General features: G+C 41.6%; 1 protein-coding gene and 1 pseudogene across 2 annotated transcripts in view; one reads left to right on the forward strand and one right to left on the reverse strand.

Annotated features, from left to right (window-relative positions):
- Clpx (caseinolytic mitochondrial matrix peptidase chaperone subunit X) overlaps positions 1 to 18169 on the forward strand; it is a 36126-nt gene extending 17957 nt beyond the window's left edge. The window contains exons 6-14 of one of the 2 annotated variants that reach the window (XM_076925799.1): positions 1059 to 1100; positions 6501 to 6677; positions 7151 to 7315; positions 8537 to 8625; positions 10254 to 10418; positions 12355 to 12654; positions 13726 to 13818; positions 16000 to 16106; positions 17674 to 18169. In XM_076925799.1, coding sequence (XP_076781914.1) covers positions 1059 to 1100; positions 6501 to 6677; positions 7151 to 7315; positions 8537 to 8625; positions 10254 to 10418; positions 12355 to 12654; positions 13726 to 13818; positions 16000 to 16106; positions 17674 to 17764 — 1229 coding nt within the window. In that variant the 3' untranslated portion in view covers positions 17765 to 18169. The remainder of the gene's footprint in view (positions 1 to 1058; positions 1101 to 6500; positions 6678 to 7150; positions 7316 to 8536; positions 8626 to 10253; positions 10419 to 12354; positions 12655 to 13725; positions 13819 to 15999; positions 16107 to 17673) is intronic. The other variant, XM_076925800.1, reaches the window with a different exon arrangement.
- A 3140-nt stretch (positions 18170 to 21309) lies between these two features.
- LOC143438908 (serine/threonine-protein phosphatase 2A 55 kDa regulatory subunit B alpha isoform pseudogene) lies at positions 21310 to 22168 on the reverse strand (annotated as a pseudogene).
- Positions 22169 to 22251: the final 83 nt, after the last annotated feature.

Genomic DNA, 22251 nt, shown 5'->3' on the forward strand with positions numbered 1-22251 from the left:
TGCTCGGCCCGCACGGCCACCTTTACCTTTGATAGTGAGCATCACAAAACCAGCAAAGTGACTGTCTCTGAATCCTTGAGATCACTGCAGTGCTCTGACGACTCTAGTGTTTGTCTTTTGGGTTCAGGATACAGAGTGTTATTTGCCTAAGTTAGACGTGATGACTTGTTTAGCACTCTGTTTTGGGAGTGGGGTGGGGAGCTACAGAACATGAGGTTAAGGGCAGATCTGTAATTTTCAGTATATTTCCTATTAATCTGAGATTCTAATACCACTCTACTACGTAATGACAATTTACTGTGGACAATATAGTAATAGAATAGTTTTTTTTTTTAAATATAAATTACAATTCAAATAAAACGTAAATATTTAGGCTTTTATTTTGTTGTCCAGAGAGCCCTGATTTCTGATTTAGGTCTAAAATCCAACATTTTAGGTTCTTTTAGTCATTATTATACAATTTGAGAAACTTGTGCGTACGCTTTTGAGCAGCTACTAAACATATAACTGATTTAATGAAGACACTGCTCACCTGTTGAGCTCTTTGTAAGACAGTTATGTGTAAGACAGTTTATTTTTAGAAGGCAGAAGTCATACCTAATGGTGGGCTTAGGACCTTCATTTTTGTAAGGTCCAAAGAGTACAGTCTTGTTACACAGCAACTATTCTCTAGTTCTTTTCAGTCGTTAAAGTCTAAATTGTAGGAGACGCTAGACAAGCAAAAAGTCTCACATTTATAGCATGAGGAACGTCAACTCATGGTGCATAGATTATTATTCTCTTAAAATATGCAATAGTTTTAATAAATAATAATTTTAAATTACACTTACGTGACTATTAGTACCTGGGCAATCATCATTAAGCTTGGTTTCAGGTTTTTTGTTTTTTTTTTTACCATAGAAAGGATGTTGCATCGAAATTATTTCATAACATGAAAAGTGGAAAACTGAATACACCCTTTAAATGATTTGGAAGAAGACAGGAAGTAAACATTTGTTCTTGGCTGCCCCAAACACATATATAATATTTCATATTGCCCTTTTTATCTCCTTTCTTAGAGTTAGAAATAAGAAGACGGGAGGATGAGTACAGATTTACAAGTAAGTCACCTCCCTCAGGTCCTGTCTGTACTCTTGTTTCTGAGATTGCCTCAGGGATGCATCTCAGTGGTAGTGATGCTTGCCTGTGTGTTACCAAGAAGGGTTATTTAACTCTCTCTTGTGCATCATTTAAATGTCTCTTTTATATGTGATATGTAACTTTGGAAAAAATTTTTTAAAAAGATTTTGCCAGGGGATGGTGATGGGATCCTAGCACTTGGGAGGCAGAGGCAGGCAGATCTCTTGAGTTCCAGGCCAGCCTGGTCTACAGAGTGAAGTTCAGCGCAGTCAGGGCTACACAGAGAAACCTTGTCAGCAAGCAAGCAAGCAAGCAATCAAGCAAAAAAACAAAAACAAATGAGAATAGGTGTCGTGCATCCTCTGGAGCTGGAGTTGCTGAAGTTGTGAACTGCTGCCTGCTGTGGGTGCTGGGAATCACACTCAGGTCCTGTTCAAGAACAGCATGCACTCCTGACTCTTGAGCCATGTCTCCAGGTCTTATCTTTTGTGGACCAATGAGACTTGATGTGCAAGCTTGGTGACCTGAGTCAGTACTCACCTAGCTTTTCCACATAGTGGAGGGAATCGACTCCGCTGTGTTTTCTAACCTCAGTGTGTGTGTGTTGTAGCTTAGAGGGAAACCAATTTAATAAAAAAACAATATGTCTAATTAAAAAATTTTTTAAAATATTTTATGTATATGAGTACACTGTAGCTGTCTTCAGATACACCAGAAGAGTGTATCAGATCCCATTACAAATGGTTGTGAGCCACCATGTGGTTGCTGGGAATTGAACTCAGGTCTCTGGAAGAGCAGTCAGTGCCATTAGTCACTGAGCCATCTCTCCAGCCCCTAATTTAAAATTTTGTTGCTGTTTTTCAAGACAGGGTTTCTCTGGGTAGCACTGGCTGTCCTGGAACTGGCTCTGTAGACCAGGCTGGTCTGGAATGCAGAGATGCCTGCCTCCTAAGTGCTGGGTTTAAATGCGGGCACCACTGACACCCAGCTAAATTTAAAATTTTTAAAGAGAAAATTATATTGTCTCTGTGTATGAGTGGATGGGTCTGTGCTTGATACAGTGACCTAGCTGTGTAGCCAAGGCTGGCCTTGAATTGTAGAGTGTTGAAGTTACAGATAGATATGTGCCACCATACCTTGAGCAAGTTATTTTTAAATTTATGGAAATACTGATCTTCAGTAATGACACAGTAAAATTAAGCCTGACTCTCAGCAGAGCTGGGAGGCGGCTCAGCGGCTCAGCTCAACTGTCTGCAGCTCCAGCTCCAGGAGATCCAGTTTCCTTTTGGTCTCCAAAGGCAATAAGCAGGCGAGTGGTGCACAGACATACACGAAGGCAAAATGCCCATACACATGAAGACTTTTTAAAAGGACATACAGTGAAAACAATCAAATTAAATTGTATATAAGAATATAAGATATAAACCAAGTATGGTGGTACATGCTTGTAATCCCAGCACTCAAGAGAGGAGAGGATGTGAGTTAAGGCCACGTAGAGCTACCCTGAAAGTCTCAGACTAGCCTGAGTGTACATAGAGACTCTCAAATCTAAAGATATAACCAACTGTACAGTCAGTACTAATAAATTTGGGATGGTATCTAGTGAAAGTAGTATAAATTAGTAAAAAAAAAAAAATCTGTAGTGATTGCTCTGCACTGCCACTCATGTAATAATATAAGTAAGGATAAAACTATGATACTGATAAGCTGTACGCAAGACACCTAATATAATTTAAATTTTAACAAATGATAGTACTCAAGCGCCGGGCAGTGGTGGCGCACACCTTTAATCCCAGCACTTGCGAGGCAGAGGCAGGCGGATTTCTGAGTTCGAGGCCAGCCTGGTCTACAGAGTGAGTTCCAGGACAGCCAGGGCTACACAGAGAAACCCTGTCCCGAAAAAACAAAAAAACAAAACAAAACAAAAAAAAAAAACAAAACAAAAAAAAAGTACTCAAGCACCTCAGCTAAAGCAGTTTGTAATTTTATTGATTGACTTGTAAACATTTCAGACATTTAAGTATAATTTATCATTATCTACTGTTTAGTTATGTTCTGTGTAGAATTTCGGGTTCTGAAGTTAGGACATTAGACCAAGTCATGACTAATGCAAAATACAGAAGTTTTTCTTGGGCTGACAAAATTGCTCATGGAATAATGCATTTGATGTGTAAAGCCTGATGACCTGAGCTCAGTTCTCAGAACCCTCCTGGATGTGGGGAAAGAGCCAGTGCTACAGAGTACGTTCACACAGTAGCGTGTGCCTAGGCATGGAACATCTCCTCCCCCAACCCCCTTCCCCATCTTGGAACTTGTTATATAGACTAGACTGGCTTCTGCTTGCCTAGTCCTAGGGTTAAAGAAGTGTACTACCTCACCCTAACTAATAAAACATTTTTGAAAAGTATTCTTATGTTCCTTTGGAAATTAGATACCTGCATACAGCTCTTAGACATAAATGATTTTTCTTTACTTTTGGAACATAACTCTGTTTCTTTCTTTCTTTTTATGTTTTTCATTTTGGTTTTTGAGACAGGGTTTCTATGTAGCCCTGGCTGTCCTAGAACTCTGTAGACCAAGCTGGCCTCGAACTCGCAGAGATTCATTCTTCTGCCTCTGCTTCCCAAGTGCTGGAATTAAAGGCATGCGCTATTAAGTCCTGGTATAAAACTGTTTACTTGAATCAAGCTGTAATCCTTAGCTTACCTTTATACTCTATAAATAATTTCTTTTCTTTTTTTCTGGTGGAAGTAAAAATCGAGCTTGGAGCCTCACGCACACTAAACAAGTGCTCTGCCACTGAGCTAAATCCCCAGGCTGTGGAAAAAGCAGTAATAAGAGCAAGTGTTTCTGTAACTTACCTTGTTGGCGATGTGCTGTTTTACGTGTGTTCAGTTAATCTTTCCCAAGCTTGTAAGGCATGAACCTTTATTTTTCAACCCCATTTTACAGATGAGAAAACTGGAAAATGAACTATAAGCAGTTTACGCATTGACACACACACACACATACACACACACACACACACACACACACAGAGAGAGATCTGCTGATCTCTGTGTCACTGACTGTTACACACACACACACACAGAGATCTGTTGAGCTCCGTGTCACTGACTGTTACACACACACACACACACACACAGATCCGTTGAGCTCCGTGTCACTGACTGTTACACACACACACACACACACACACACAGATCTGTTGAGCTCCGTGTCACTGACTGTCACTCTGACCTCTTTGCTCATAGCTCTCATTGTGGAGAACTACTTACAGAGTGAGGCAGAGCAGGGATGGAGGGCTGCCTGAGAGCAGGCTCATCACACAGTATGATCCAGGCACTGCTATAATCGGCATCACAGTTACCAGTCTGTTTTGCTGTGTATGTGGCCAACACAGCACATGGAGGTCAGGGGACAACTGCCAGGAGCTGCACTTTGTTGGTGCAGCGTCTTTCTTGTTTCTGCTGCTGCACTGTGTATACCACACCTGCCCTGAATCTCTCAATAAACGTGATATATTTCACATGCGTTCCAAGGATCAAACTTGAGGTTGTCCATGTTATCCAGCTAGTGCTTTACCTGCTAGGCCACCTCCCTAGCTCACTGAATAAATACAAACACATGTGTATTGTGCAGCTTCATTGTAATTTATTTATCTCTTGTAATTTAAAAAAATATTTATCATTTTTCTCTGTTGGACAGAGCTAAATCAAAGTCAAGACCTTTATTACTGCCATTCCTAATTGGATTTCCCAGAAATTAAAAAAGAAATTTTGCCAGTAGCAGCTAAACTCAGACATACAGTCTGTTTTCTTCCCTAATGTGGATAATAAAGTGATGATTGATGACAGACTAGGACACGATGGAGATTGGATGGCTGCGGAGCTGTTATTATTCTGTCTATTGGTTTGATTAAAATGGTTACTAGACAGCACCGTGATATTCTTAACTCATTTCTTAGAAGTAAATTAAAAGTAAACCCAGGGGCCCGAAGAGATGACTCAGGGTTTTAGGACACGTGATGTTTTCGCAAAGGGCCTGAGTTCAGTCCCCAGCACTCACGTGATGGCTCACAACCCTCTGTAACCCCAGCTTCGGGGAAGCTAATCCCTTCTTTTTGACCAACAAGTACACAAGTGTGCTCATGGCGCACAGATTCTCAGTCAAACATTTATACACATAAAGTATAGTACAGAATCCAAAGTCATACACAAGTAACTGTAGTCACAGATACCTTCAGTGATGAGAACTGGGGACAATTTGGTTATTTACCAAGGTAAAAAAACTTTAAAGACTCTGAGTTATAGTCAAGAGGAAAAAAAAGACTAAGTATTCATTTTTATAAACTAGTTAAATATTTTGTTTGTTGAAGGGACCAGAAGGATCCTATTGATACCCAGTAAAATCAGTTATTGAGATAAGGACGTGAGTAGTGCGATCTACCACACGTGGTTTCCTGCTACACTAAAAGAAACATTTCTACAGGAAGATGAGACTAGAAAAGGGCAGTGTTAGTGTTTTCATAATGTAGTTGAAGTGTGTCCAGCAAAGGCAGGCAACTCCCCATGGTTCTTTAAGCAGGAGGCAGCCAAACCGAGACTAGCTCAAGCTTCCTAGTTCCCTCCTCCTTCTCCCCCTCCTCCTCCTCCTCCTCTTCCTCCTCCTCCTCCATTCTTGTCTCCTTATGTAACTCTGGTTGGCCTGGAGACCCACTATGTAGTCCAGGCTTCCCTTGAAATCAGACATTTGCCACGCTCCGCTTCCTGTACTTGAAAAGTGTGTTCTCCAATACATGGTCTCATTGTTTTTGTCTATAGTCCAGCCTTTCATTTATACAGACAGTAAGAAAGAGGGACAGATAGACCTTAATTGTGCATAGTATCTTGAAATCATGCTTATCCTTATAACATCCGACTATGTGTCTGAAATTAATGGGACAGGTGATAATGCTGTTTATAGATGGAAAACAGAATCAGAAAGTTTCTGTAGCTGTGCAGGGTTGTGCAGCTCTTTAGTGGCTAACGAATGCTGGCGGCTGATGCTCACACAGTGAGGTGACTGAGGAGCAGCCGGTGGCTGACACTCACACACTGAGGTGACTGTGGAGCAGCCGGCGGCTGATGCTCACACACTGAGGTGACTGAGGAACAGAGTCTGTTCTTTTCCAGTTCCTTCCTTTGAAGCTCATTGTTTTATAGTCTTGTATTTAGCATTTGCCACTATTCAATTTGAAATTCTCTATTTTGGGTAAAGCACTGCTGAAATATTTGAGTTGTTTTCAGTAAGTGCTTCTTGTTTCTGGATGTAGGATTGTATGGGGCATTTTTCAAATAAATTGAGGGGCGGCTCTAGTGATGCCTGTGTTGTTTCCCTAGAGTTGCTTCAGATCGCTGGCATCAGCCCGCATGGCAACGCCTTGGGAGCGTCCGTGCAGCAGCAGGTAAACCAGCAGACACCTCAGGAGAGACGAGGAGGCCAAGTATTGGACTCTGCTCATGATGATATCAAACTTGAAAAAAGTAATATTTTGCTGCTTGGACCAACTGGGTCAGGTAAATAACATTTTGGAAAACTTTACTATGCATTTTTTGAAAACAGAGGATGATACTGTAACCTATACCTTGTAATAATAGTGGATGCTGGCTCTCATGCCTGTTTGTAATCCTAGCATTTGGGAGGCTGATACTAGAGAATTACCACAGGTTTGAGGCCAGCCAGGTTCACAGCGTGAGACCCTGTGTCAGCAAAGCAAAACAAGATCTAAGATTGCTACAGCTATTTGATCACCGTTTAGACTGTAAACTGAATTTGAGATATTGGTGAGCCCTTTGGGCTAATCCCTAACTTTTTAGTTAGTGTATTAATTATATCAGTCTGTAACTTTGTAAAGGAATAATAAGATCTGAATATAGTAGAGGACACATGGAACATTCCAAGTTTCATTATATACTTAAAGTTTTTTGTTTTGTTTGTTTTTTAAGAAAACCTGTAAGATTATATTTTTAGTTACTATTTTTATTTGTAGGTAAAACCCTGCTGGCACAAACCTTAGCTAAATGCCTTGATGTTCCTTTTGCTATCTGTGACTGTACAACTTTGACTCAGGCTGGATATGTAGGTGAAGATATTGAATCTGTGATTGCCAAACTACTCCAAGATGCCAACTACAATGTAGAGAAAGCACAACAAGGTATGTTGTAAGTGTAGCTTGTCTGTCCCCAGATTAAGTGTCTTGAGAAAGCAATCTAGTCTTAAGAAATAGTATAATTCTCATTTTGAGTCAAAGGCTAACATTTTCCAATTATAGAAAAGCACACTGTGTTACTCATTTCAGGCATCTTGTTTGCTTTGTCTTATGGCTCCAAAGACAGTCGCTAGAGTGAAAACAGGCGGTTACTATTCATTTACGTCTCAGTGTTCCCAGTGGTGTGTTTGTTCGTACTCCTCTCCGGGTATCTAGTGTTGGTGATGGGGAAGGGTTGGGGACAGGGACAAGAATGGGAGAGCTGAGAATGGATGAGTATAGGAAAATGTAGCCTGTTCCTCCGAGATTGTCACAGGTGCTTCGCTCCCTTTCTCTGAGTACTTCATGAAGATCCTAACAGCTTCCCGGTCACATTCCTTTAAGGCAGTGGTTCTTGACCACTTTGAGCTCATGTATCAGGTATCCTACATATCAGATATTTACATTATGATTCATAACAGCAAAATTATAGTTATGATTTAGCAATTAAATAACTTTATCGCTGGGTGTCACCACAGTATGAGGAACTGAGTTAAAGGGTCGCAGCATTGGGACGGTTGAGAACCACTCACTGCTCTAAGACAAATCTGTTGGTGAAGGGCCACCAAGGTGGGTCAGCAGACAAAAGCACTTGCCTCAGAGTCTGATGCCCTAGGTTCAGTCCTTAGAGTCCACATAGTGGACAGAGGGAAAAACTCTTGCAAGTTGTCTCCTGACCTCCACATGTGCAATGATACGTGTATATCCTTAGACACACAAACAAACACGCATACACACACTGAATATTTAAATGTGTGTGTGGTGGGGGGGATAGATGTGAGCAAGACTAAACTGAAGTTTTACTCGTCCTGGCAAATGTCTCATGTCCACATACAATATCTCACCTTACCATAAGAAAAAAGACTGGGTACATTTTACTAGTATAGATAATTGTTGTCAGACAGTGTTTTGGTTATCATTCTCAAATTGTATGCTATAAAATCAATTCCATAATAGTTACACTAAAAGATGAATAAGAAAGATATTATATTCTTAAATGACTAAGCCTTTACATGTTAAGTGTTAAAAAAATTAATAACTGCTTTGTAGCTATCCAGTCTTTTAAAGCTGAGACTATCTTGTGCCTTTCTTTTTCATATTATAAATAGAATCCTCCTTAAATTGTAGGAATTGTCTTTCTGGATGAAGTAGATAAGATTGGCAGTGTGCCCGGCATTCATCAGTTACGGGACGTAGGTGGAGAAGGCGTTCAGCAAGTAAGCAGTTGACTATTCTGTTCAAGCCACTAAAAGGAAGGGAGCACATCAGCTTCCCGAGTCTTGTACGTTTGGTTTCACATTCAGTTAGATTCACTTTTATTTCTCCCACCCCAAACTTCACATACCACTCTATTTATTTATTTTATTTGGGATTTTTTTTTTTTTTTTTTTTTTTTTTTTTTTGAGACAAGGTCTGTGTAGTCCAGGCTGCCCTTGAATTTGCAGCTGTATTCCTGCCGCAGCCTGCTGGGGTTACAGGCATATGCCACCACACCTAGCTTCACATTACTGTTTAAAATAGGTCAGACCTAAAAAAGAAGGTTTTTTTTTTTTTTTAATGATTTTAAATAAGAAATTATATTTCTTTGGGCTGGAGAGATGGCTCTGTGGTTAAGAGCACTGACTGCTCTTCCAGAGGGCCTGGTTTAAGTCCCAGCACCCACATGGCAGCTCACAACTGTCTGTAACTTCAGGTTACAACACCCTCACATAGACATACATGTAGGCAAAACACCAATACACATAAAATAAAAACAAATGAATTTTATAAAAGAAAGAAATTGTATTACTTAGGAAATTTAAATGATTTTAATCTGTTTTATTTTTATTCTTCAAAGGGCTCTCTTAAACCTTTCTAGAAAGCTAAGAACTAGATACAAATGACCCATGCATTGTTTCTTCGTATAGGATTAGCATAAGGACTCAGAAATCACTCAGTGTAAAGTGCTTGTGTGCCTTGTATGCTCAAGGCTCTGAGTTCAATCCCTAGAATCAAAAGGAGAAAGCAGACATGGTGGCACACAGTGTTGTCCCCGGGACTGTGTGCGCCCAGAAGGACGATCCAGAGTTCAGTGTCACCAGCCACACAGTAAGCTTGAGGTTGGCCTAGGCTCCATGACACTCTGTCTCAAAAAGATGGGACAAAATAACATTTCATTTTATGCAGAATCATAGTTAAAGTCACAATGGTCTACTGACCACTGTAATAAACTTAAATCTATAATGGCAATTAAACTATAACAAACCAAAATGCTGCTGCTTTCTTTTTTGACACAGAGAATTATGTTTTTATCATACTTACCAAATAATTTTTTATGAAAGCATCTCAAAATATACTCTGAAAGTTGACTATAGAATTACGGTAGCATCACAGCATCCATGTGAAAGATGGGCTGTGTTTCAATTTTGAATCTTCTCACTGTTCATTGCCGTTTTATAGAATCATTATTCTGTCTGCATTCAGAGTTTGCCATCAAACTGGATATAGTGGCTTTTTCCTATAGTTCAACACTCAAGAGGCGGAGGCAAAAGGATCACTGCTCAAGACTAGCCTGGGCTACATAACTGTAGGGGAGGTGGGAGAGGAGATCGGGCAGAGTGGGGAAAGGAAGGCTTTCCCATCAAACTCAGCTTCCTTAGATGGCTGTTTACTGAATTACAGCTAATTTATGAGGTACCAAGTTGATAAATGCAGCTGGTTTTTACTTTGGTTTTAGAAACGTGGGAGTTTTCATTAGTCACCCTCATTGACCATAACCATGTATTATTTTCCCCCATTGAATCCTATTATTTGATATATAATAATGTCTTTACATATGGTAATGCTACAATTCATTCATTATCAGGGTTTATTAAAACTTCTAGAAGGCACAATAGTCAATGTTCCAGAAAAGAATTCTCGAAAGCTACGTGGAGAGACAGTTCAAGTTGACACAACAAATATCTTGTTTGTGGCATCTGGTGCCTTTAATGGCTTAGACAGGATCATCAGCAGGAGGAAAAATGAAAAGGTGAGTTTCCCTGAAACTCTGCATCCAGATACCTATGACGGAGCTATGCAGGATGGCACAGGACTTTAATCGCTGCAGTTGGGAGGCAAAAGCAGGTCACTGTGTATTTGAGGCCAGCCTCATCTACATATTGAGGTCCAGGACAGCCAGGATGACAGTGAGACCCTGTCTCCATGAACCTATGGATGAATAATTTTAAAGTGTAACTCGATGAGTTTAGTTGTATATTTTGTCTAAGGAGCTCTCAGACTGTTGGAGAGGAGCAAATGGTCTGCGGCAGCCGGGGCTCAGCAGACAGCCGGTCTCACTGCCCTTAAATGTGTCCTTAAGGAATGCTGGGTTTTCCAAATGGGAAGAACGTAGAGGAAAGAGGGTAGGGAACGGATTGCGACTTTACTGTGTCATATTGGTGTCTCTTGTAAAACATTTTTAAACTTTTTGAAAAAGATTTATTAATGTAACTTATATATATATGAGCTCTGTATCTGCATGTGCACCTGCAGGGCAGAATAGGCCATCAGACCCCACTGCAGACGGTTGTGAGCACCGTGTGGGTGCTGGGAATTGAACTCAGGACCTCTGGAAGAACAGTCAGTGCTCTTTAACCACTGAGCCATCTCCCCAGCCTCCCTCTTGTAAAATATTCTTACAAGCCATGATTTTAATTGGGGCTTGGATTTCAGGGTTCACTTCCTGCACCAAGTAGCTGAATGGTTCCCGTAAGATGTAAAGATAGCACAGTAGTGAAAATCCTAGAACACCCTATGTCTCTTCTGCTTTTGGGTTTTAATTTAGTAGCCACGATTACATCTCATGACATTCCTAAGTGAGTGGATTGTAATGTGCTTTCTGACAGTTGGCTTTAAGTTGTCCTGAATGCTTGCCTTAATGTACTAATTCTAAGTAGTAATTTAGTAGCCCTCTCCTAGCTTCCACCCTCCTCACAGGGACTGAGTCATGTGATCAAGCCTGGACACAGGTCAGTTTTTTGTTTTTTTTGTTTTGTTTTGTTTTGTTTTGTTTTGTTTTGTTTTGTTTTTCGAGACAGGGTTTCTCTGTGTAGCCCTGGCTGTCCTGGAACTCACTCTGTAGACCAGGCTGGCCTCGAACTCAGAAATCCACCTGCCTCTGCCTCCCAAGCGCTGAGATTAAAGGCGTGCGCCACCACTGCCCAGCATCACAGTTCAGTTCTTATTTTAGTTAATTTATTTCTTGCTGTTGGAATTCTACATAAATTAACAAAGAATCTTTTTTTCCTTCATGTGTGACAAACATAGTAACAGATTAGCTTGTATTTAAGTTTCTGTAACCAAAGGCAGGAAACTGTGTTCCAGTGTTAGCAGTTACTAATGCTTCTTCAGACTTCCAAAAAGAGTTTGATGGCAGAGATATGTAAAGTTAACAGTAATGTTAAAGAATCAAGGACATGTCAGAGGAGGATTTTCCACATAGTTTTAACCTGTTGGGATTTAGGGCATTTCATTTAGTTGTGAACTTAGCAGAAATCTAAGGCCTGAGTTCAGATCTTGGCTTTGCTACTTAGAAAAGCAAATCCTTGGTCAAAGTACTTAATGTGTGTGACTGTTTCACATGGGGCTGTTAGGTGTGAAGTACTTAATGTATGTGACTGTTTCACATGGGGCTGTTAGGTGTGAAGCACTTAATCTCTGTGACTGTTTCACATGGGGCTGTTAGGTGTGAAGTACTTAATGTGTGTGACTGTTTCACATGGGGCTGTTAGGTGTGAAGCACTTAATCTCTGTGACTGTTTCACATGGGGCTGTTAGGTGTGAAGTACTTAATCTCTGTGACTGTTTCACATGGGGCTGTTAGGTGTGAAGTACTTAATGTATGTGACTGTTTCACATGGGGCTGTTAGGTGTGAAGCACTTTTGCCACAGCCGTCTACTATTTAATCTCTGCATTTCTTGGATAGTATCTTGGATTTGGAACACAGTCTAATCTGGGAAAGGGGAGAAGGGCTGCGGCTGCTGCAGACCTTGCTAATCGGAGTGGAGAATCCAACACGCATCAGGACATTGAAGAGAAAGATCGGTTACTCCGCCATGTGGAAGCCAGAGACCTTATTGAGTTTGGCATGATACCAGAGTTTGTGGGACGGTTGCCTGTGGTGGTTCCTTTGCACAGCCTGGATGAGAAGACACTTGTACAGATCCTGACTGAGCCACGGAATGCTGTCATTCCTCAGTATCAGGCCTTATTCAGCATGGACAAGGTTAGGCTTTAATATATCAGAATTCTATTTAAGTTAGCCCAGTGCATTAAGAGAGAGCCTGCCACCTGGAACACTAGCCTGGGTGTGCATGTAGGATGGCAGTGTGTTACACTCAGCACTTGTTGAGTTTTGCTTTTGCTGAGTAAAAATGAGTGTAAAGTACAAAGATCTAGAGAGAAATGTCGCTTACGTGAGCCTTTCCAAGCCAAAGGCACAGAATTGTTCCTTCAGCCTTGATATTCTAAGTGCTTTTGCTGTTCATATATTTTTATGTTCATATATAAATATATGTTTTTCTTCTCACATCCAAACATAGAGATCACTCTAGCCAGCACAGCCAATCAGATAAAAGACATTTTGAGTTTTATGGACTTGGTATCTCTCAGTACAGTTTTCTCTCTTGCCATGCAGTCACCTCACCACTGAGCCTCATACCCAGCTAAGGAGCAGATTGTGACTCGCAGCCGCGGTGCTCCCAGTGGTCAGGTGACTCACAGCCGTGGTGCTCCCAGTGGTCAGGTGACTCGCGGCCACGGTGCTCCCAGTGGTCAGGTGACTCACGGCCGCGGTGCTCCCAGTGGTCAGGTGGTTAAAGCATACTGCTTGTGGATGACACTCTAAAGCATCATGAAATGACAGACTTGTCTGAAGTTTTGCCTTTTTAACTTTTTCCTATCCGTTGTACTTAGACAGCTAGGGGTGTAGCTCAGTGCTAGTGCGCCTGGCCCTGCGTTTAATCAACCGTAGCAAAAGGAAAATGTTAAGGTGCTAATGCAAGTCGTTTGCAATGAGGTTTAAGTGGTAAAAGACAGTAGTCTAGTCTGAAAAGGGTTAAGGTCTGTCAAGAGATAGAGGCCACAGGAACCTCACCTTCTCTCTGGCCTTGTTCCCGAGTCTGACTTTACTTAACTTTCTGTGAAATAGCTATTGGTCCCATTGTTTGTAAAAACTTCTGGGTCTGGAAGGTTAATAATAGTCGTTACAGTTAGAAGATCCAATGCTACATGGCTATATTAGGAAAGATCACCGAGGCCTTGGTTAAGTTTTCGTTTCTCTTTTACCCATCTGCAGTGTGAACTGAATGTCACAGAGGATGCTTTGAAAGCCATAGCTAGATTGGCGCTGGAGAGAAAAACAGGTGCGCGAGGTCTCCGGTCTATAATGGTAAGATGGAGTTAAAAGATTAACAGCCCTCTTCTCCCAGATTGTTAGTGATGCAAGTGTGCTGTGTTGCTTTGCATTGGCCAGTGTACATACGTACATGTCTGTCTGTCTGTCTGCTAACTTGCGTGCAGATGCATGTGCTTGAAGGCCAGAGGCTGATGTTGGATGTTTTCCTTGGGGTAGGTGTTGAGACTGGGCTTCTCTGTAGCCCTGGCTGTCCTGAAACTCACTCTGTAGACCAGGCTGGCCTCGAACTCACAGATGTGTCTGCCTCCCGAGGGCTGGGAGTATTAGATGCATGCCACCAGGTGTCTTGTTTAATCATTTTCCACTGTATTTACTAGACTGGGTCTCCTGCGGAACCTAGAGCTTTCCAGCTTGGTGAGGTTGGTTAGCTTCTAGGGCTCCGCCCCCTCTGCTTCTCAAGCACCAAGATTATAGATCGGCTGCCACGTCTACTCAACTTTTATGTCCATGCTGAGGACCCAAACTCAGGTTCTCATATCTGCAAGTGAGTGCTTCACTCACTGAGCTATCTCCCTCCTCACACCCTTTGAGTCCTTTGAGACTATTAAACTTTCTGTTTTTCTTTTGGAAATTCTATCTAGAGTTCTGTCCTAAAGCTTTTTTATTTCTATGGCTTTCTTTTGTGGAGAATGGATAGGGTAGTCACAGATTTTATTTTGCTTCAGCTTCCAGAAAAAGGTATTTTGTGATTGGTCAGTGTGGCTCAATAGTGTGAATGTGTACTGGCTTGAGTTTATAAAACAACACACACACACAATTTGGGCTCGGGCACTCAGTATGTACAGTGCTTGCTAGAATACAAGAAGCCCTTATATCTAGCTCCATGACACTGACTCATATCTGTAATTAATTCTCAGGAGGTGAAGGCAGGGGAACCATGCCTTCTCAGTGATACAGTGAGTTCAAGGCCAGCCTAACCTCAATCTCTTACCTTGTTTCTGAGTCTCAGTTAACTTTCTGGAACTTGTTTGTCTATGAAATAGTCATTAGTTTCATTTAGTTATAAAATTCTGTGCTGCTAGGAAGATTAGGAGTGGTCATTGCAGTTAGTAGATCGGTGACTATTGGGAAAGATCACCAGCTTACATTTTCATGTATCTCTGTCTATATCTGTAGTGTGAACTGAATGTTACTGAGGTGGTTTTGAAAGCCATAGCTAGAACCCTGGAACTGACAAATATGTGCATGAGGCTTCCGTTGGAATCCCCATCGCAGATACCATGACACAGTCTCAAAAAGAAAGAAAACAAAACAACCCAAATTTGTAAGAAGGTGTCCGCAGCCCAGAGCACACACTATGACAGATGAAATACATAATCTGAATCAGCTGGGCGGGTGTGACAGTGTCCGTCCCTCCCAGCCGTTGGGAGGCAGTTAGGCAGATCTCTGCATCTGAGGCCAGCATGGTCTATGTGGACTTTACCGAGTTCAGATCTTTCTCGGACCCCATATTAGCCTGTGTGCTTCAGTGTGCGATGAGTTGTTCTTAGAGACTCTAGGTCTAGGACACCAGCTTCCTGGTACCGCCCACTCCTTTTTAAAATTGTCCTCCAGATCTGGTGTGAATTACTGTTTCACTGCCTGCTCCTAAAGCAAGTTGTCTTCCCTGTCAGGATTTCCCTGCTCATCTAGTATGATTTCAGTTGTGGAACTATGCAGTTACCACAAGCAGCTTGAGACTAGTCTGGTGAGGCTCTGGTGGTGAGGTATTACTACAGACAGACAGGCAAAGTGGAAGAACAGGTAAATTATTCAGTTGACGTTCCTGGAAGTTAGAAAACCTTTTTCAAGTTTTCTTAAGGCCTACTGCTGCACCTGAGGCAAATACATTTGAATCACAGTTTGAAATTGAATAGCTGGGCAGAGGTGATTTTAAGATTGATTGACATAAAAGTAAGGATTATTAGTTGACTGTCTTGGCCGTACAAAAGACCAGGCACACTTAGGAGTAGCACTGAGTGTGAGACCACAGGCTTGTGCGACTGTTGCTTAGGTTGACAGAACAATAGTCAGTTGACTTATTTATAAAATGACCTGAATGTAATGAAAAGCTGTTTTAACGTAGGGAGTATGAAAGCTTCACACTAATTAAAACTGAGGTATTTTTTATGGACTCAGTTTCTTCTCCTAATGTGTCACCTTTTCTCCTTCTAGGAAAAGCTGTTACTAGAGCCCATGTTTGAAGTTCCCAATTCTGACATTGTTTGTGTGGAAGTTGACAAAGAAGTAGTGGAAGGCAAAAAGGAACCAGGATACATCCGGTAAAGCATGTTCTCAGGCCAGAACAGCACTGGGGTTAAAGTCCCTACTGCTTGAGTTTATTAGTCTGTCACTGATAAGTCTTCCCTGTCAGGATTTCCCTGCTCATCTAGTATGATTTCAGTTGTGTAACTACGCAGTTACCACAAGCAGCTTGAGACTAGTCTGGTGAGGCTCTGGTGGTGAGGTATTACTACAGACAGACAGGCTGTCTGGAAGTAGTAATCTCATGAATTTTCTATAAGATAAATTTAATATGGTTTTATAAAATAATTTTGTGAGTCATTTTGAAAACTGATCTTCAAAATCAGTCTCTACTTTTTCTCCAGCAAGCAATGTGCAAAATACACCTGTGTGTGTAGTTTTAAAATCACACTACTGCCTTGTCCAGAAGCTGCCAAGCTCTGCCCCCTCCCAGCTCCCTTTTGTCCCACCTGACTTAGCTCCAGGATGGGTCGCAACCAGCCCACTGGGAGCTTCCTTTTCTAACTGCCTGTGTTCCTGTAGGAGTCAAGTTACCAGACCACTCCTGAGACCCTTGAATCCACAGATAGAAAACACACAGACAGCTCCATGTAGAATGATGGTGTCCACGTGGTAGGCGGAAATCCACTATTATTTCAGAAATTCTTGGATTGATCACACATTCACAGTGATACAGTCACTGTGGGAAGAGGGAAAAATTGGTTTCTCGGCATGAGGAATGAGTCATGTGGTGGCTCCAGCTCAGGAACCTTAAACAGAGAAACCTCAGCTTATGGATGTTGGAATCCCCTGCAGTGAACTGGAGGGAGGCTGCCTGCCAGGGATACACAAGAGAAACACAGAAAGGGGTGCATGTGGGTCGGGGAGAACAAGGAACAGATTGCAGAGATTAAAATGAATTTTGATGCTGATTTTCTAATTGAGGGATAACTTTTTTTATAGCTTGCCTCTTTTTTTTTTCTTTTCTTTTTTCTTTCCTATTTATTTATTTATTTAAATATATGTTGGCTTTGAAGTCACTAAGTATCTGGGAATAGCCTTGAGCTCCTAAATGCTGGGATTACTGGTATGAACCACCACATTCAGCTCTTCTTTTTTTTTTTTTTTTTTTTTTTTTTGGTTTTTCGAGACAGGGTTTCTCTGAGTAGCCCTGGCTGTCCTGGAACTCACTCTGTAGATCAGGCTGGCCTCAAAATCCGCCTGCCTCTGCCTCCCAAGTGCTGGGACTAAAGGCGTGCACCACCTCCACCCGCAGTTATTGCTTTCTTTATTGTAGGAGCCAGCAAACTTTCTCGTATAAATGCTTCAGAGCCATTCAGTCTATACAGCAGTTACTCAAAGCTGCTCCCAGCACAGAAGCAGCCATAGGCAACACATAAATGAATGAGCATTTCAGTATCCCAGGGAATACTGTTTTATAAAAATTTTTATTAAAAAATGTCTGTTTTATAAAAACAGACATTTGAGCCGGGCAGTGGTTTTTGTTTGTTTGGGGGCTTATTTAGCTTATTTAGCTATGAAGTCTAGTTTACTATTCTGCTTCCAATTTTGTTGAATAACAAACAAACATGGCTTTGATTACAGAGCTCCCTCGAAAGAGTCCTCTGAAGAGGACTATGACTCTGGAGTGGAGGAGGATGGGTGGCCTCGCCAAGCGGACGCTGCAAACAGCTGAATTGTCAGACCCCACCCGCACATACAGCCTTCCCTGCAAACAGCTGAACCGTCAGACCCCACCTGCACATACAGCCTTCCCTTGTTCTTTAGGGTCATAACAGTTTCCAAAGCCTGGCATTAAAGGCATTGAGCCTCTCTTGGATATCATACATGGTCAAAGGCCTTTAAGAATCGGATCATGTATATTATTGTAACATCACATTGATTTATACAGAAGACAGTATATGGACTTTAATGACACAATGTTTAGAGATAAAAATGTACATTATTTTGGTTCTGTTTTTTAAAAATATGCTTTAACAAAATTCTTAGGAATTCTTTTAAGCAATGCAGATGTTGCAATAACTGTGGACTTTACAATAATGTTACTCTAAAAATGGGAAAATAAAATCTTTACAGTTGAGTATTGGGATCCCATTGTTTAGTGTTACCTGTTTCTGCTCACATTCCCTGGAAATATTAGAATTTTTATTTTAAAAATTGGATCAGGTAGTTTTTAGATAAGTAAGAATACCTTGATAACCCACATTTTGACGACATGTTTATATTTCTGGTCTTTTCTGCTCATGGAGATACATTGGTTTCCCAGCTGGCACCATAGCAACAGACACACTCCCTTGACGACTTGTCTGCGTCATTTTCACTACCTCAGTGGGTGGATGGGATTAATCACAGGCAACTCATCTTTGCATAGCTTGCTATCAGCCATGTGCGAGACCAAATAAAGTATCTTAGTAGTGTGCACTTTTCTAAAGTCCTGAATTTGGTTTTTTTTTTTTTGTCTGTTGGTGCTAGATATCTGTCAAGTTTTTAATTCTATAAAGCCATTAGTCAGTATCCTCATTAACATATAAGTACTACTTTGTATTAAGACTTAGGGGTGAGGTAGACTTAAATGAAAATTGCATCTGAGTCCATAACTGAGTGTCCGGTAAGCTTTTCTTCTAAAATATAACAAGTTCTTACAATATTCTTTCAGTTCAGTCAATACCTATGAGGTTTTTTTCCCCATTCGTTACTCTTGGAGTGTTTTTATCCTCTTTCCCTTTGCGTATACATATTACACTTTAAGACCCCTTGAAGACTTGGGTTTTCTATAACACAATGGATGTGAGGTTCCTTGGTGTGGCCAAAGAAAGTAGGTGGGGCCAGACATTGTTTTTAACCCTGAAGCAGTGGTGAGGAACAGAAACAGAAATCCCCACCTTCCATAGTAATTGTTCTGGGTCTCATAAAGTCTTTTGTACAATGATTTTATTATCCTTTCCTTATAACCATTAATTCCATTTTAGAAGTAAAAATGGCAGTTTCTAAATATATTTAAACAATATCGGGCTAGTGGACAAACACGGCCACACACAATTACAACTTACCTTGCAACTTAGGTTTGGTGCCCGGACAAAACAGACTCAATGAAAGCTACTGTGTTGGTCTGTGTGTTCATGCTACAGTGGTGCAGCCCTCTGCATTGGCAGTGCCAAGGGCAGCCAGATATGTCCTTTTCTGAGACAGATTCACTATACACAGCTACAGCCTGTCCTGAAACTCACTATATAAACCAGGCTGACCTTGAACTCACAGAGATCCACCTCCGTCTGACTCCGGAATGCTGGGACTAAAGGAGTGTGCCAGGAAGGAGTGTGCCAGCACGCCTGGCCACTGCTGTCTGCTTTATTCCAGGATTGGTTAGCCCACGGCACTTCAAAGTCTCTAACGTTTCCAGCTGTTGATCTTACCAATGAAGTTTTACTAACATTTTTGTTAAATGTTAATAAAAATACCTAAATGTCCTATTTGGAGCTTGGACTGAGGATATAGACTAAGCTTTTCAAGGATCTTGTGTGCCTTGCAGGGAGCAGATAAACTTCAGTGGGTAAGTCAAACACAGGGTGCGGTAGCCCAGATGGGTTTGGAAGAACAATTAGGAATTAACCAGAAAAGACTGGGTATGCAATCAAAATCTCCAAAGTAAGATAGAACTAGGGGCCCTTGGGGGTTCAGGAGTAGGTGGTGATTTTCTCTTCTTGCTGTTGCCTGCCCCGTCCTTTGTCACTTTTGTTCAGTAGGAGCTTTTCCCCCTTGTTTTCAGTACCAGACATGGCAAAAGGTGACTACAGCCAACTGTGATTAAAACATTTGTTCATGCCGGGCGGTGGTGGCGCACGCCTTTAATCCCAGCACTTGGGAGGCAGAGGCAGGCGGATTTCTGAGTTCGAGGCCAGCCTGGTCTACAGAGTGAGTTCCAGGACAGCCAGGGCTACACGGAGAAACATCAACGAAGTTCGGCTGAACCCCAGACAATATCTGCCATCCTCACAGAATCTGATAGAAATGACAAAAGCTTAATTATCTAGAGGATTTATATATTTAGAAATGCTCAATTAACAAGATGCTCACACAATTAGAGTTGTTACCCAATATCTTAACCTTTTGATAGAAGTTGCTACCCAGGACAGCTTTTGACCCATCTGTGCCTCTCCATGGCTGATAGCCTCCTCCTTCTCCCCTTCCTCTCTTTCTCCCCCAGCTCCACTTCTAATACAATGTAGCAGAATAAGTATCCGGCTACAGAGAACAGTCTATGATGCATCTGCACCCCTTTCTCTATTTGGCTGTCAAGTGTGCTGTAGAACATCTTAGTGTCATATTGGAAAGGGGTGCCATAGTGGACGGCTCTGTTACAGGCAGTGCTAGGTTTCACTGTCTCACTAAACAGGAGGTGACTCCTGCATGGAATGTCAGCTCAGTTTACTGGGTGTTGAAATATGTTTAGATTATAGTCCATCCAGCAATGTTTTTCCCTTGGGGTGCTAGGCTGTATGCAGGACATCCTTTCAAAGTCTAGACTGTCCACACTCACTTCATCCTTCACTCACCACTTGTGTGGACTTTACGTGGCTTCAATGCTGTATGAAGCTTAAGTGTTTTCCTCTCCACCTCTTTCTTAGAAAATGGAGATAATATTTTTTGTTTGTTTGTTTTTAAAGACAGGATTTCACTGTAGCTCTGGGTGTCCTGGAACTCACATTGTAGACCAGGCTGTCCTTGAACTCACAGATCTGCCTGCTTCTGTCTCCTGCATGCTGGAATTAAAGGGGAATGCTACGATCACCTGGCTACCTACTGTTTCCTTGGGATACTTCTAGAGTGATATCTTGCTTTGTGTTTCTTCATTCTGAAGAAATCACTGTACGATCCAGTCAAAATAACACTGTCAGATCCATTCCCTAATATGCAAATGTGTCAAATATGCAGGTGTTACATGTTGGGAGCCGACTTTAGTAGAAAGCGGCTAGATCAACTTTGCAGCCATCTGGAACCATATACCCTGATGAAAGACTTGGTTGTCAAAAGCCTATAACAGCTGAAGCACACTCTGATAAATATACTGTTTATCCCACATAGCTTGTTTTGCTGTTTAGTGACCTCAGCTGTATGGTGCACGTGGTAAAGTGTTTTCACCTGTGTTCTCCTGCTTGTGTATATAAATACCTCAGAATTCCCTTCAATAGAGAGAGACTTGATCACACCCTGTCTTGTCTCCATTCTTTGAGTTTCCTGCCCCAAGAGCCCCACTCTCTCTCTTTACCAGAGCACTAAGCCCCCAAAGCGTTGAGGAAGAGTACGGGCCACAACAGTTACACAGTGTTCAAAGTTTGCTTCTGTGGCATTCATGTACTTGATATGTCTCCTAGGCCTGTCTTTCTATTCCAGGCCCAAATTCTGACTGTTGCTGTAGTCAGCGTATGGCAATCCCTGTGGCTGAATTTTACATCAGAAACATAGGATATGGTTTCAGAATAAAATAGCCTGTTGCTGGGTTCTTGGGTTTTTCAAACAGTTTAGAATGCACGTCACAGAGCATATGTGGCTTTATCTCACATGACCCAGTGGCGGCTTTACTGCTGTTGTGCACAGATGTGTTAGAGCTGCCGGGATGGAATTCTGCTTCTGTAATCACCGAGCTTTTCCATATTGTCTGGCTTGATAGCCACAATATTAATCTCCTGTCTAATTTCCAGATGTCAGATTATTCCACAAACCATCTGCTGATGCATAAGTTTCATAATCACTTATAATGAGAACTGGGTTGCTGTGTGGGCCTAAGACTGGCAGCCATGCAGCAGTAAGCAGAGTGGCATCTCCGCCTTCCTCCTTCCTCTTTCAAGTTACAGGCTTCAGGCCTTGCATCTCTTCCACTGATTTTCCATAAGTTATTGTTTTCTCAATAATTAGTAGACAAAAACATGAGTAGAAAGACAGCGTTTTGGGGGAAGGGTAATCACCTAATTTTTTTGTTCTGTATGTCTAAGCTTTTCAAGTTAAATTCTGGCACATGGCTCTGGAAGGTAACGTTGTACCCTCTGCTATGAGTCTGGATTTTGTTCTTTTGTGGGGGAGAAACAGGGTTTATTATTATTATTATTTATACGAGTACAATGTAGCTGTCTTCAGACATATCAGAAGAGGTCATCAGATCCCATT

Source organism: Arvicanthis niloticus, chromosome 26, assembly GCF_011762505.2.
Source record: "Arvicanthis niloticus isolate mArvNil1 chromosome 26, mArvNil1.pat.X, whole genome shotgun sequence".
Lineage (NCBI taxonomy): Eukaryota > Metazoa > Chordata > Mammalia > Rodentia > Muridae > Arvicanthis > Arvicanthis niloticus.